Below are 17,595 nucleotides of genomic sequence, written 5' to 3'. Positions count from 1 at the left end.
AGTTGTTAAATCCCTATTTTATTTTATTTTTAGTTTTTGTGATTGGACCCAATAAAAAAAGGGGTTGGCAACCATGATTTTCCCAACCGACAGGTATTAGCCATTGGGACCCCACTTTGGTACAACTTTGAACTTGGTTCTTCCATTACAAAAACTCAAATATCTAGGTATTTATAGGTATATTTCATCCTTTTGATGTAACCCTAAAGGAAAAAAGATTTGTTTGGGAAATTTTGTTTCGGTGCAAAATAATATTTTACGTAATTTTATATAGTAATGATATTATAAAATTATGTATTTCAAATGATATATAGAGTTGATTTGATAGTAAAAATTCTATAGGTGATATGTTAAATCGGAGCTTTGCCGTCATATCTTCAAAAATTTTGTTTTCGTGAATATTTTTTAGGCAGGAACAAAATCTAGTGTCACATGCAGACAGCATAGTATCAACAAAGATACAGCAAAATGGATTTGGTAGTTGAAACCCTAACAGTTGGCATACATTAGTAGTACTTTAGTCTACTCACTTCATTAGTACCATTTTCATAAAACTAAAACCGCTTTATTAAAAACTAATAATTAGGAAATATATTTTAAAATATTAATATTTTTACTAATACGATATTCATAACCTTACTTATAAAATAAATTTTGAAGCTTAATCTATTTTGTTCGTACAATCAACTGTAAAATATGGTATATATTGTACTGTTGTCAAAATTGGTCCGATTGAAAAAAATTGATTCCATTACCATAAAAATCTAGGTTAGCATAGTAAAACTATAAGTACCACATTGTGGTTGTGGATGATGTGTAGTTGAGCAGTTACGCCACTCTCTTGAGTTTAGAATTTTATCATTTCTAATTTTTAGAGTTTGTAGTGATTTAAATCTCATTACTTATTGAAGGAATAAAAACAGCGATGAAATAAGGGGATTTATAGGGACGAGAGGCTAAGGGCCGTAGAATTACATTTCTTCTATTTAATTTTGATTAGAACAGGGGTTTTAACTCTTAAACAGATATAGTCGAAACTCCACTTATATAATTTGTTTTTTAACATTAGTGAATTTATTTTCCTCTGCCTGTAATTTTTTTCTCGAAAGAATTTCTAAGTAAAATTTATATATTTTTATTTTTTTTTTAATTTTGCAATTATTCTATTACCATGTAAAACTTACACCCAAAAGTGACCGTGAAAACAACATAAGTAACTTTTTGTTAATAGTGAAAGGAATAACGTATATTAACAAGTTACTGTCCAACTTTTCATAGGATTGATTCCGTTAACCGTCTCAAAAGAAATTAGTTAACCCCTTTTTTTATTCAATTAAAAATCAATCTACCTTGTGTTAATTATAACTTTGTGGTCATCTTGATTAATTAGTAAAATGCACGTTTTGATTCCAACCAATTTATGTAATATTTAGTTACCACACCACAAATGGCGGTGAAATCACTTCACAAATAATTGCCCATGTCTTCACTAACCATTAACAATTCACCTTTTTCAACATAATTATATATAAATAATATTAGTAATATACAATTTTGTCGGAAGAATATTCGATGTATTATTAGTAAATAAATCTTGTGTACCATAAATTAATTATAAAATGGCATATCATTATTGGTATAAAATAAAAAATATTAAAGGTTTAAAATAAATATAAATAATTTTATTCAAAAATAAACATTATTTGTATTTATTAAACATAAATAAATAAATAACATTAAATTTGAGATTCAAAACTCAAAATCCAACGAAATTCAAAACCCAAAAACCAAAATTCAAAACTTAAAACCCAAAAATGAAAGAGAAACAAAATAGTTACAATTACTATTTTATTTTATTTAAATAAAAGTAATTGTATTTATTTTCAAGTTCTTTGATATTTATTATTTTATATCAGTAATGATGTATCATATTATTATATAGTTAATGGTGCATGAGACCTTTACATCGGCGGTATATCAAATATTAATCCTTATTTTATCATGATCAATAAACCACACATCACCTAAAAATTTTTAAATTAACCATGCATAAAATTATAATTAACAATAAATCAAATATAAATCATAAAAAAATACAATTGAGTATTACTCTAATATTTAGCCGACCAAATATTTTGTAAAGCCGAAGCACACTAAATTATTAATTTCGAATGGATAAACCAAGGTTTGTTTTCTTTCCATAGTTTGGATTTAGGCAAGCAAATGGCGATGCCATATAATTTGTAGCCTTGTTTAGGGTCCAGACTCATTTCCTTAACCACTTCTTTCTCATTTAGAATTGTGCTGTGGCCAACCAGATCATGGTTTATGCACTACAACAAAATACGATAATGTGGGGGGGGGGGCATGGTGTAAAAAATATGGGTGATGGGTCCCTCCAAAATTCCATATATTTGATTATGTATATGTTACCTTTTTTTGGTATGAAAATTATTGGTTTAAAGCATGGTATTTTGTTGGTAAAGGTGATCCTATAATAATAAATCCTGTCTCCTCTTTGTTTAGTTGAGGATGGCCTTTTTCTACATATCTTAGAAGGATCATGTACATAGGGATCTAGGGTTTATATATACAAGGAATCTGCCTTTAAATTATATGTTGGGTTTATTAAAAAGACAATAATTACAATTGTTATGACCATCATGATTATTATTATCTCATAACAAAACACATGCCTTAGGCAAATGATCTTTGGAAGATATTCATTGCAATGGTGGGAGATGAAAGTATGTTTGGAGGCAGGTTTCTTTTCCATAATGAATCATCACAAGATCACCTCCAATTTCAACTCTACTTGATTATATTATCTTAAAAGCTAAATTCATCATCTGAAACCCACTAAACATTGTTGAGGTTCGCATGAAATTATACCAATGAAACCGCTTAGTGATATAAGAATTGACTCCAACACTAAATGTTTTGAATTCCATCACTATTGTACCGGTAGATGTATAATTTCTGTTGGTTTCAGTTTTGTCTTTTAGTTACAATGTGAGTTACAATTTGAGGTATAACTGGAAATTACCCAAGCTCTATGAAGCTTTGTTTGATGGATATCGATAAGTGATTATGACCCATTTTTTATGGAAAGACGAATTAGAAAAGAATGAAGCAAGGTCATATTAAAATACTTTCAATATAATCCAGGTTTCCTTTACATAATTAAAAGATCGAATCATGATGAGTGTTTAATATCGAGGAGATCTCAGTTATTATGAAGATAATTGAAGACCTTTATATGTGGCTATTTATGTAGAAAAGCGATTGTAAATTGATTGTAACTTAATAAGTCATACAATTATTGTATATATGCTCAGCTTGTTTAGGTTAGTTTATGCATTGAGAGTGCACTTTATTTGTTCAAATAGGAATTATTATTTTGAGTGCATATTGTAAGTAAGCTAATGCGAGTCATTTAATTTACATCTAAGCTTTAAAGGGGAAAGTCTTATAGGGAGAATGATCTTGTTTAGAGTATAGGATTGACGTTTCTATTTGGTGAATGAGTGAGACTTAAAGCACAGCTTATACTTGTCAAAATATAGCAAATTAACCCTCTAAGACAAGGTCCAACAAACATAGGAAGTTCAAACTGCATGAACTATATTTTGGTATCTATATCTATTTTTCCTGCAATAGTCACTTAGTCCAATTATAACTTATATCTTCTAAGCAAAAATCAATACTACTTTTTAATTGGTATCAGAGTTTTACACTTGATGCATAAAGTGATGATCCTACTATTGGTTTTTTCTTGAGATGGAAGGCCTTTTAGTGACTAGATCCCTCATGCTAGACAACTCCAACTATGCTTATTGGAAAGCTAGAATGAGGAGTCTCATTGAGTTCATAAATGAGAAGGCGTGGCACTCAATTTTGACAAGATGGAACCTCCAACTACATGTGTTGTTGGTGTCAAGACACCTAAATTCCAACTCAACAATATTACTGGAAAAATAAACAAGGTTAGTGATTGGACTAACATTTTCAAATCCAAAACAGTATAGGGTTCAATGTTTCAAAATTAAAGTATAAAGATTGTTAGGATTTTGACCCGATTAAGCAACGAACAAGAAAATAGCGGAATAAATTGAGAAATTGAACACACAAATTTAACGTGGAAAAACCCCTTCAAAGAGGATAAAAAATCACGGGCAAAGATAATTTTACTATAATGGCAAAAGAACGAAGAGTACAGAAGATGGAGATAAAAACTAAACCCCGAAAACCCGAAACCAAAGAACCCACAAAACGTAAACACAAAATTCTCTAAATGTGTTATGAGTTCTAATATCTAATGGGTATATTTTTCTAATGTTGTAAAAGAGCCTATTTATAGGCTAAATTCATAGGTGAAATAATAATAAAATAATCTAAACTAATCAGTGTTTTATTGAAACAAGTAAACAGAGTTTAACTGAAAGATTATTTCTCAAATTTGACTGAAAATAGGAGTCATATTTAACAAAGATTAAATTTCAAATTTTAAAAGAGTACAGAGACATTAACCATATTTAAACTTATAAGATATGACTGATAAGATTTTCAAAATGGCGTGAGAAAAAACAAGCCGTTTAAATCTTTTAAAAGATAATGAATTTTAATTATATTTTCACTGCCATTTTAATATCTAACAATTTTTGTCAATAAGGCCTTGGCACTATTAATAAAAGCTAAGGCTTCAAATTTTGAAGGCCCAAATTCGAGTCCCATTAACTACAATTATGATATGTGAATTTTCCTCTCACCTTATACATATGCTTTATATAAAGTTTATTCGATTCTTTTAAATTTTTATTTTATTCTTCTTCCATTATACATTACACTAATTGAATTATACATTCTTATTAGTCTCATATATATATATATATATATATATATATATATATCTTACAACCGTATTATCTTTCAAGTAGTCAAACTTTTTTAAAACATAATTCATAATTATTTTAAGATTACCGGGAAATTTTCAAAGTTTAGAAATTGAGGTGGGGAAATTAGGAGGCAGTGGGGGATGAGTGAAATGAGTGAGTGTGACACGATGCTTGAGATTGCCGTTTCCTAATCTACTAATACATAGGCGGGTTAGTTTTGATAAAAAGCTAAATCAAAGAAATGATTCAATAATGCCCATTCATCATAATCACTCACCTTTGGATGGGACATAAAGCTTCCCTCAGCCCCCATTTCCCTTATACTCCTGCCTGCATTGGTAAAAAATACTACTACTCTAACCCTCAAACATTAACCATTTTCTGCTTGCATTATTTTGGACTTTCTACCCAATACGTGTTCTAAATTAAGAGTGGTTTTTGTAACTCATAATTGAATTATTATATCCACTACATTAGTGATTTTTTTTAAATTTAACAAAGGTTGCCATAGTTTTGATAAAATCTAATTATATAATTATAATTTTTAATATAAATTGAGTATTTAATTTAATTTATTTTTCTTACATTTTGGTGATTAAAATTATCTTAAATTTAAAAACATATTATTAAAAGTAGGCCTGAATATATATTTTATATAAATATCTCGACTCTTTACCAACAAATTTAATTTTGTCTTTGCTTATAATTTTTAAACCTCTTTAGTGGAGTCAAAACTATTAGTGTACTAAACCCCTAATAATAATTAAATTCATTAAGCTTTGTTTTCATAGCAAAGGGTCTTAATTTAGTCTAATGGAAGCCTTTAACTTTCCTACATTGAGGACTTTATTTTTTATGTTTTTTCAAAATTGGGTCCGTTAGCTTTCTTTGGGAAAAATATTGGTGGGAAAGTTTGGTTACCAGCTCCTTTTTTAGACCAATGAAACAATGAACCATTGACCCTCCCCCAACATATGAACATGATTGAGAGACAAAGACACACAAAGAAAACAGAGGGTTTTGGTGTGGGAATTGTTTACATTGTAGGGTTCTAAAATATTATAATCTATTCCCATGAAGAAATAATATTAATTTTGCACATGCAAACATTCCTTAAGTCAACAACGAGTTCCATTCAGTTGTAAATTTGATTGTGTTTGTTTCCGACAATTTTTTTTCTTTTGTTTGTCAAAAATGGCATGCTGGTTTTTCTTTCCTAAATTCAGAAAAAAAAAATATTAAAAGAAAATCTTAAGACAAAAAAAAAAAAGTTTTGTAGGACAAAGTAAAAACCAAACAAAATGCTTCAAGATAGTATTAAAAAGGGTTAATATCTAGTTGCCTGTTGAACTTATTTAAAAATATTTAATTGGTACTTGAATTTGTACTTTATCATTTAGGTTAATGTCTTCACATTAACACCGTTAATTTGTGCTGACATAATATTGATATTCAATCCTATAGTGACGTGACATTGAAGAGATAATTACAAATAAAGTTGATTGTATTTATTTATGTAATGTATTACTATATTTTAAATTAAGAGTAATGTATTAAAAGTAAAATAAATTCCTAAAATTATAATAAAATAATTCTTAGCTTATATTTTTTTATTTTTACTTGTAACTATAAATATCAATCAATGGGATTCTTAAGAAAATTGTGCTAAAATATATCACTTCTCTAATTATTTATGATATTTCTTCCATTGAAATTATACTATTTATGTTCTCAATTATATTATTTATATTCATATTTTATTTATTATTGATTTAGGGAATAATTGGAGAAAAAGAACTTAAAGTTTATTTTTGACAAGTTTTTGCGTATTGGACTTTTAAGATAGTGCAACTTCAACATTTCGGTAACTTAAGCTACAGACTTCGATTTTGGGGCCATAATATATTGATTCGGAGGAAATTGAAAGATCTAACTAAAGTTATTTCACGAATCAAGTCCAAAAACATCAAGAAGGCACCCAAAATGGCCTAGAAGTTTGATGCGAAAATTGCCAAAATATATTAAAAATTCTACTTTATATGTAATTAATGGCACTTTTGTATTTTCTCTATTATATTATTTTTGCACTATAAATAGATATTATTAGGTTAATATTAATGGAGGAGACAAAGATATAGCCGCTCTTAGTTTTATTTTGTTTTGCATTTTATTTTCTTTATAAGTTTCTAAACTCCATTTTTTTAGTCAAAGCTTTTATTGAAGTTTGATTTAACAAATTCGTGTGAGACTTATTTATGTTTTAATTCTTCTTTGTTTATTGGTATTCACGCATCTTCAGTTTTAATTATAATTGTTCAAGTTTATTAAATATTTGACCGGTATTTGAAAGTTTAGAATGGTTGCCTTTTCAATTAGAATAATTAAATCTATAACTATTTAATTCATTCGAATGATAGTGATGAACTGTATAACTTATTTATGTTGTAGTTTGCGATTGTGTGGTGTGGATGTATGATCTAACTTAAATGAACCCTGTTAAGATGAGCTTGAGGTCTCTCTAGTTTTTAATGCTGTCAGTAAGTTAAATATTGAGCATTGAGTTACAAGATTATTTATTGGTTAGGGAAGTAATTTCAAACAAGTTACCTATTGATTATTGAAGAAGGAGAAATTTGTTGTCTAGTGTTGAGTCAATAACTAGAACTAATTTATTAAAGGAATCCAGATTATATTTTTGTTGATTATCAAATCTATGAATCACATGGAGATTTTACTTTTGGTTAGAACTTTTCTTCGTCAATTTTCCGACACTTTTAATTGTTGTTTTCTTTATTTTAATTTTTAATTTGAATTTAATTTTGCTTTTAAAAAATCTTTTTTATAAAATAAATTTATTATTAAAATATGTGGATACAATTCTACTTATTTTTATCTAATAATTTATAGTTTCAAATAAATTTTATTTTTGTAAGTGTAGATTATTATTATTTTGGTAACAAGTACCTCCACCTCAAAGGGAGGCCAAGGAATTATTCCACAAACAAAAGACAAGGTAATAAACATATGTAGAAGAGTTAGTGGGATGAAAAGCTAATGTTAGAGCCCCAATAAAACAAAAATTCCTTTCCAATTTCCAAGTGAAAGTTGAAGGATACTTTACATTTACTACGACTTAGGGCTACAATATGTATATAAAAAAACAACATATGATTGAAAACATTGTCTTGTTCGAGATTATTGAGCATTGACTGTTTAGACAGACAGAGCCCTTGCATTTGCTATAAGATTGCAAAATATTGTTAAACAAAGGGCCATTGGCATCTTAATTACAATTCTTCTTCATCAGGTTTTTTTTTTTTTTTTGGATTGATGCTTTAGCCATGCAGTTGTCTTGGGCTAGCATACAAAGTTGGAAAATCAAACTTTATGGTAAGAGAAAATGAGAGGGGAAAAAAAGACAACACGGTTTCAATTTATTCAGCAAGGCAGCTTAGCCATGGAAAAATATTGCTGATTACTGATGTTTTATGGACAAATTTCAAGAAGAAAATTTTGATTGAAGTGCTTGCTGGTTTGAAACCGCATTTATATTTGGTTGGTTTAATAAACCAGTCTCGAAATTTTATTTATGTTCATTATTTTAACTTGATAAATAAAAACTAAACAATTCTAATTTACAGTTATAAATACCCCAAGTAAAAAAAATTGAACAGCAGTGGATAGCGGAAGGAAAACAGAAGTCTTTCACCAGTAAGACAAAACAGTGAATCTGCCATTGGCATGAAACTGATTTGTGAAAATCAAGGTCCAAATGTAACGATAGGTAAATAAACAAGTGTCGTTTTATTTTGCAGAGGTTGCTTTCTTTACATATTTTAAGGAAACATATTCATGTATATAGGTGTCTAAAAGATGCGAAAAGGAACATTACAAATGGCCATAGGACCAAAGAACTAGAAGATCAGTGGTATAAGGTTTCAGTAAAAAAATAAGAGAAAAGGACTGGTTGTTTCTAACTCCCGCTTTTTGCGCTGGTATCTGATTCTTCACACTGCTTGGTGTTGGCCATGGGCTCACTCAATCCAACCCTGGATATTATTAGATGTGCCCAATTGGCTAGGCTTTTGGCCTTTTGTGCTTTTGTCCAACCCCCAGCTTGAAAAAAAAACAAAAGGGGAAAATAGTAAGCTTCTGTAGCAGTGGCTGCCCCTTCTTATAAGACTCGGAAGAATCCACTCATAAACCCCACCTTTGTTTATCTTCTCTTTTTCTGTTTCTCATTTTCACATTTTAACAGGAAAAAGAAAAATTCACTTTCAAGTTCAGTTCAGTTTAGTTTAGTTCTTTTGAGTGTTGCAATTCTATGGATACTCAGAGAGGTCCTCTTTTAAGCTTGGCATACTTCTGTCAAGGAAAGGTAAACAACACACATTTTAATTGTTTCGTCTTTTGATTTGGTTTTAGTTTGAACTTTTTTTCTGAATTTTTGAGTGTTCTGATGAAGCAGACAATGGAAGAGTTAAGGCAGCATCTTTTGTATACTACTCTGGAGCTGGAGCAGACAAGAATGGCAGTTGAGGAGGAGCTGAGAAGGAGAGATGACCAATTGATTCAACTCAAATCCTTGCTGAGCAAGGCAATGAAGGAGAGGGATGAAGCACTGGAGAAATTTCAGAAGCTTTTCCTTGAGAAGCTTCTTCTTCACCAACAGCAACAGCAAGTTGCTGCTGCTGCTGCTGCTGCTCCCCTCTCCGGAGTTTCCAGCATTGAAGATGAACCAAGGAGAGGAATCGATTCCAACAATGGCTTCTCATCTTCTGATTGTGAGGAAAGCATCGTTTCATCCCCTATCCTTGACCCAATGCCACCACCACCACCACCAGCAACCATGGAGGTAGTGCCTGAAAAGCCATTACCTGAGAAAGGGAAGCTTTTACAAGCAGTAATGAAAGCTGGTCCACTCTTGCAAACCCTTCTCTTAGCAGGACCGCTGCCTCAATGGAGACACCCACCACCACCATTGGAGTCATTTGAGATCCCACCTGTAACCATCTCTTCAGCAGCACCACCACCACCGCAACTCCTCCACCAGGACTCCTTGATCAACATTAACACCTTAAACAACTGTGGGAAAGTTAACAGGAAAAGGGGTCTGAATGAATATGATGGCTGTGGTTCTCCTACAGAGACCAAGTACCAAAGATTACTTCTCCCCTGACCGCTGCTACTGTAACAAAAGAAGCGTAGCCTAAAAACTAGTATTGATTTTTACAAAACTTACCGGTTTTCAGTATTAAATTTATAGAGTAGTTTAGGGTGAAAATTTAGGATGGGAATCAGCCTATCAGGATATGGAGACTGATCAAGCATTCTTGTACAGGGGTTTGCTAGTGAGAGTAAGAAAGAGAGAGGTTTAATTTTGTTGGCATTTTGCCAATGTTTTTCGGTGAAGATTTTTTGTCCTTATTTCACCCTTTTCTTTTTCCTGCTATCTTTCTTTGCTCCATGATGTGAAAGGGGAGGTTTGATTTCTCCAAAATTTTGTTGTGGCTGCCATGCAAAATTAGTATCATCACTTAAGCTTTGTTTTTTTGTATGCAAGTCTTTTAGTTTATTAAGAGTGTTTGAAAAATGAGAAAATTACAATTAAAAAAAAAAAGTAGAAAAAGAAGGGTAGGAAATTAGGAATGGGGGAGGGGGGTTGTTGAAAGGGTCAAGGCCAACAACAACCAACAAGATGGGTGTGTCGGATTAATGGATCCCACAAATCACAGCCAGGATTTGTTACTGAGAGAGAGACTGTGATGTATGATTATATTTTGGTTAAGGGAATTGGAGGGAACTATGATAATTATTAGTAATTTATATATGTAAGTCGTCTAGTTTAATCTTTTGTGTTTCTGGAAATCAAGCTTTTCCCTCTTCTCAGTTTACTGTTAGTATTAATATCTGCTCCCACTTCAACTACAAAAGTAAACTAAAGCAAAAAGTAATGCTGGGATTTTCTTTCCTTTTACAATACAAGGGGATCTGGGAAAACATTTTCTATTTGCTTTTTATTACTAGACGATGTTAGAAGGGTGTTTTCTGCTGGGCCTTAAATTCAGGATTGGATATGAGCCTCAACCCAACTGAATCTGCAATCAACTTGTTATGATGTATCCTTTCATATTTATTCATAGTTTTTTAAATATTTCTCACATGCAAATATACTTATACACATTTAATTTGTTTGCCCCAAACTGTTTTTTCTGCAGTATAAATAGGGTTAGAGAATTGAGGCCCAACATGTTCCAAGCTAATAGGAACTCAAAGGAAGAATTTATAAGGCTGGCTAATACGTAGGTTTGAACATTGTTACAAATTGAAGTCTAAAGCAATGAAAATTTTGACAGCTTTTAGCTTTAAGACAATTGATAACAAATTATACGTCCCCTTCACCCTTGAAAAACAGTCTGATATACGTAGTCGAATTCCTGGATCGTCCTCACAATCATCTTTCTTGGCAATTTCGTTGTTGTTCTGATCATTATACATCTCAGCAATCTGCAAATAATCAAGAAAACCAATTAAGAGAAAGGAAATTAAGCCATATGTGGATAGTTGCTCTTCCTTTTTTGATAATGTGAATAATTTGCATATATTCATTTTTCCGGTTTGCAGACAAATCATGGACGACCTCTAAATAAAACCTAAACAAATTTGCCGCGCATCCACTATGGTAATGTTTCTTCATAAAAATGTGAATGAATGAATTATCAGACAACTCAATTGTTCTTCACCTGCTCAGTTCATGTAGCTTGCTCCGGAGTCTTACCTTCTCGAATACGAACTATACGTGCAAATCGGTACCAAGCATGCAGAGGAATTAGATGAGTCATTTTCAATTTATAGAGAAACAACAGTTGCAGTATCCAAACTAAAGTCACCCATAGAACTGAGTCAGCACGCAATACTTTCGTGGAATAAAAGGGAACTGAAAATGGGAGAATTGAAGGGGAAAACAAAACAAAACAGAAAGAATTCAACATGAAAAAACTTGTCCCAGTGTATCAGGATCCATAACCCCAATTGCTGCATGGTACTTAGGGCTAATGGTCAAGCATGCACCTTTTACCTCCCAGATCTGCAAGAATTAAACAATATGTGTATATTCATAAATATACAAACTCCTGAAAACATTATTAGAAATAGCCTAAAGCTAAACTCATCGCATTATTGAATGCGAAGAGATGAGCTGCCCTAGGGCCTTCTAACCACAGCTATTACAACTCTAAACAGAAATTGGAATTCACAATCCTTTTAAGATCCAACAAATGGCTTACATTTTTTGTAGGATGCAACAACAAGTATATCCATTCAGTCCTAGGAACCATTTAAATGTTTGGTTGTGAGACGAAAACAGCTGATATACTTTATATAAAATTCGGCAACCCAGATTTCAACAAACAGTAGCAAGCACACAGTGAGAAGAGCATATAGACAATCACTATAATTTAGTTAATCCTCAAATGGATAAGGTAGGGGAAAAGGGGCACACTGTGTAAAATCCCATCAGAGTCAGACAGCGGACATAGACAGATAAGATTGTGATTCTGATCAAAAGAACTGAGAATTCATTATCACTTTTTGTATCATATCACCTGTAAAGGAACGGTGCTTTTCCCTATCATGACGGAGAGTAGGGGCACATACATCCCAGCCCACCTTATTATGGAAGAAGCTCGATAGCCTTCTAACTAGAGTCATGGCAAGCTGACAACCAAACCATTCCTCACTTGATTACATGCACCACAGAAGTTTACTCTTTCAACTAAATAACGTTGTCCGCTTTGGAAACATAGACATCAAGAGACAAGCAATTAAAAAATTCACAATCACCCAAAGATAGATTTCTGAAAGCAGAGTAAAGGTTTTAGAAAGCAGTGTAATTTTACCTCGGCAGCCTCAAACCATACATCTGGCATTTCCCCTGTGTAGTGATAGTATGACTGCTATCAACAAGAACATTAGAATTTGTACGTTATAATGAATTGACCCTATTTGAACACAATTTTCTTTCCTCCTACAGAAGATAATATCAAGAGACAAACCTTTGGTTCAGGAATCACTTTAGACCGGAGACTGGCTGAACATTCTTCGCAAACTGCTTCAGTAAAACCTATACCTATTGAGCATCAAAGAGAGAAGGAAAAGGGACGGGAGGTCAGCAAATAGTAAACAGGAAAGACAAGCAATGTGTCGATCATTAGCAACTCAGATTTAACTAACCTATTTTACAGATACCCTGGCATTCTTCGTTGTTGTCATCATAACAAGCCAAGAGAAAGGAACCACATACTCCTAAGAATGAACATTATTGCAACATTGGCATATTTTAGGCATCAGTTAAGGACAGAATCCTGTAAGCACTAAGTTGAGAACTGGAACAAACAACACATAATAAACTCTACATGAACTCTTGTTATCTGATACGCTAAATAAACAGAAATGGTTCTTACCTGTCCGTTTCCCATGGAAAGCAGCAACAGGTACTAGATCTAATGTATCTTCAATCTGAGTATAACAAGGAACACAAGAAGTTACACATGAGAAAAATAGCAACTGACCGTAATTCGCACAGATAAGTATACATTTCTTAGACATTAACTTTCCAAGTAGTCTTTCTTCAATTTTAGCCAGTTAAGTGATAGCCTTGATGGCTCATATTTAGCATTTCTATCCAATGTCTTGATAATTAAGCCCCCGCAACTGAAAATTTAAGACGTATTATTATCATCACAGAAATCCGAAGCACTTTGTGCAAAGTTTAATTATTTCCCAGAATTTATTTCTGATCCTCTTTCGGCTCATTCTAGCTACCTGCAAAAGATTACTAGAAGAATTACCTTGAAGAAACAGAAGAATTAAGGAATGATTGTATTTCCTCAAGATCATTTGACGTTAAAGCTGTCGCAAACTGAAAAAACCCAGTTTCTTTTTCAAATGAGTCATAAAGCCTCTGCAAAGGCCAAGTCCCTAGTCAATTAAATAGGGCATATCATATGTCGCGCACAAGATAAGCACTTACTCTCAACAGAAATAACTCTCCAAATCAATTAATTAACCATGCACACCAACAGCATCTCCTTATAATTAACATAACATAAATTTTCATTTTTTAATTCTATTACTACTGATAATAATTACATTTTGCATTTTACATTAAAAAAATAATGAAGCAAGCTGCATATCCAAGACGTACATTCTCAGACAAAACCACTTAATAATTCCTGATAAAAATAAAATTTATTACTAAAAATTCCAGAACAATGTGTCACAGAATTAGAGATACCTCTTTACGAATTCCCAGTTGTTCCTGAAGAAGTGCTTGCCCATTAAGATACGTCAAAAGCAAATATGCACACATCAACTTTGATGTCACTCAGCAAAACATTTTTTCGAGCTCTTGTACTAAGGATCTGCATAAATCAACTAAGAGAACATGTCATCAACAAGAGCAACTTAAGAAAGCTTGGACTCGTACTACTTCAGAATGCATATTCTCTAAAACCCAAAAAGGAATCAGTCAATTATTAACCATGACAAATATACGACCATTTTCATAATATAAAACAAATGCAAACATTTCAGAAATTTTATAATACTGAAATTCTTGATAGTATTGAATTCCTCTTGGTTTGTACAAGATATTTTTTTATTGTTAAGTGATCAGCCAACTAATACATAAAGAATGGTATTTTCAAAGATGAACAATTTTCTACATGAAATAGAACCTAGCATTGCACCGTAAATTGTAATGTAAAGCTGCAAAACGATACCTGAAAAGATAAAATTTTCTATTGAACCCGATCATAAGCTACAAGCTCACAATCCAAAACAAATGATTTTACAGAGGACTCCTTGAATCCGTATAAGAAAGAAAATTTTAGTAAAAAAATCAACAAATGCAGAAGCAGCAACCTGCCATGTTTAAAGAAATAATGGCTGAAGCTTGTAAAAGGTTGTAAGGGCTAGTTGTCCATAATTGTTATAGTTGAAAAGTGTATTTGGAAAGTGCGGTAAAAAAGTGTTGTGTAAAGGTGTGTTTGTTAGTTTTTAGTGTTCTTTATTACTGCTTATGGAAGTTAAAATATTTTTTAGACATAATAGTAGAAAGTAAAAAATTAGTTAAATTATATAATATTTAAATAATTTAAAATATATATATATGAAACATAAATTTAAATACCTTTTAAATAATTAATATAAATTATTTGTAAAATTAATAATATAAAAATATTGTTAAAATTTTAAATATAATAAATAATATTTAAATATTTAATATAATAATATATAAAATATAAATCAATCTAATTTTTATGTACATTTTAAATAGTTAATATAAATAAGAATATTTTGATCAGTTTTACTTTCAAACACAAAAGCTAAAAGCACTTAAATTCCAACTTTTATATTTGGGTGTAAAAATACTTTTTCGCGCTTTTGACTTCAAAGCTTCAAGTGTTTTTTATTATTTTTTATATGGAAAAGCACTTTTAACCCCAAAAGTGTTTTTAAACCACGTTTGAGAATGCACCCTAAAAATTTTAGCAACCAACAAATACCCTCAAGAGAGACTTCAAACGACTATAAACGTATGAGTGTTCTAAAATCTCCATTTCAAAGATCCAGCACCTTAAACAAATACCCTATATATAAGTTTTCACATATAATTCAACACAAGTCATTTAAGTTTTCACAAGGCTTTCTCTAGATAACTAGCAGGCTATGATGTTTTGCAAAAAAGAAGGAATGGGACTTGGACTAGTAGATAACAAGGAAAACATGAATCAATTAAAAGTTAAAACTAATACATGAATGTCGAAACGCCATCTAGCACTACCTTGACAATAACAGAGGGAACAAATGGCTACAACTTAACCATTACTACAACTTTTGACTTCCAACATGTATTGACCAGTTAAGCCCGGATATAAGATGAGGAAACAAACTTAATGGTGATTGCTACAATATTAAATGGATCTCGATTAACTACAAGTTTATTTGATGTGCATTGTAAGAAAACCCTCTGAAGAGAAAGTTTTACCAACATACTCTATTTGGTGGGGGAGATGAAGAATCGTTTATTCAACACGCACACATAGAATAAATAATTATACAGCACATCAACAAAACAAGTCAAAATAGTAATTGAAGCCTACCTAGAAATTGCAGCAACAACATCCAGAAGCTTTTCAGTGTTCCGCTCAGCATTTCGACTTTATATCTAGACTGAACCATTCTCCAAATAATGTATCTATATCATGCAAATGGATTTTTTTTGGTTTTGCATAATAAATTGCTAACAACAGGAACAAAAGAAACCAGAAATAGCATAATATATTCTATAATTACCTGTGCACGCTCGCCATCGTATTTATATTCACAAACAAAGTCGGCATCCTGGAATTTATTCACAATTTTGGCAACAGAATTGGTTGATTTTGCTTTCATAGGTTCAACAGGGACACCCACTGTAAAGCTACAAGTCTTTCGAAGATTCCATTTACCACTAGTCAAAAGAGCAGGAACCACTTTATCATAGACTAGAAGGACCGAAAAAACTTGCTTGACAATCTTAGCAGCCTACATGAGAGTTATCAAAAATCAATATCAGTATATTAGCTAAAGGTCAATGTGGGAGAGGAAAAGGTCATTTCTCGACATGCAATCATACAAGATATAAGCTATCAAGCAGCAATTTAAGGTAAAGACCAAAAAGAACAATTTCTGAGCAATGAAAACCCAAATTTCAAAATGTCAACCATTCAAAGGCCATTCTAGATGTTGGCTGTTGACCTCTTCAACATTCACTTTCCCTTGCTCCTTCACCATTATCCATCTACAAAGGTCTTTATTAGATGTTATCTGTAGATCTAGCAAGCCTCAACAAACAACAGCTCACATCCAAACAACAGTGATGAAATATCAGCTCACTACAAGCTGCCAAACTCTAGGAACCAATGGTATGTCATTCCATGCACATCTAGGCACATGCTTTCAATGGCTTGTGGATTCTTAAAACGAGCTTCTGATGCGTAATCAAACCAGAAATTAAAGGTTAACAAAAATAAAACTACATATCACTAACTGACTCTTAATATGTGGTTCAATCCTCCCATATGCGTCTGCCAGGAACTTGATAATCGAGGCTTCTCCAATTCCCAGGTCTAACCCCTCATGTGTCGGAGCAAGCTTATTTGCTGCTAAGTAAGCCATGGCCAGCAAGTCATCCGGTTTGGTATAAATAACAGTCCTCAACATATTACAACCGATACCGGTTATTAGAATCTGACTTGTCTCGTTTGACATTAAATCAGATGCCAAACGAAGAAACAAAAACGGAACCCTCTCTCCTTTCTCCCAACACGCCACCGTTTTAGGATCAAAATCCGCCGGCTTCTTTTTCAAAAACCCAATTTTCGCCTTCAGTTCAGCAGTTCTCTCAGAGATACCAACCACCTTTGTTTTCTTCGAATCCGGGGGTTTCTGCGTCTCATTCGAATTGGGTTTTGGGGGAATCTTCAATGGAGTTTTCAAGTCCATCAATAGCGTTCCCTTGGTATTTGGCCGGCGGCGGCGAGGAGAGGAGGGACTTGCGTTTCTTGGTGGGAGAAGGAGCGGAAGGGTTGTTCTTGGCGGCTAAGAGGCGTGCATTTGACATGAGAGCATCGAAGGCGGAGGGCCGAGAAGTCAT

General features: G+C 32.2%; 1 protein-coding gene and 1 pseudogene across 1 annotated transcript; one reads left to right on the top strand and one right to left on the bottom strand.

Annotated features, from left to right (window-relative positions):
* Positions 1 to 9,023: 9,023 nt before the first annotated feature.
* Positions 9,024 to 10,395, top strand: LOC108469133 (uncharacterized). The gene is made up of 2 exons (XM_017770021.2): positions 9,024 to 9,273; positions 9,364 to 10,395. The coding sequence occupies exons 1-2, from the start codon at positions 9,220 to 9,222 to the stop codon at positions 10,072 to 10,074; spliced, it is 765 nt and encodes a 254-aa protein (XP_017625510.1). The 5' UTR covers positions 9,024 to 9,219; the 3' UTR covers positions 10,075 to 10,395.
* A 760-nt stretch (positions 10,396 to 11,155) lies between these two features.
* LOC108468735 (DNA ligase 1-like) lies at positions 11,156 to 17,595 on the bottom strand (annotated as a pseudogene).

Source organism: Gossypium arboreum, chromosome 8, assembly GCF_025698485.1.
Source record: "Gossypium arboreum isolate Shixiya-1 chromosome 8, ASM2569848v2, whole genome shotgun sequence".
In the NCBI taxonomy this organism is placed as follows: Eukaryota; Viridiplantae; Streptophyta; class Magnoliopsida; order Malvales; family Malvaceae; genus Gossypium; species Gossypium arboreum.
This window is presented reverse-complemented; position numbering and strand designations above follow the sequence as displayed.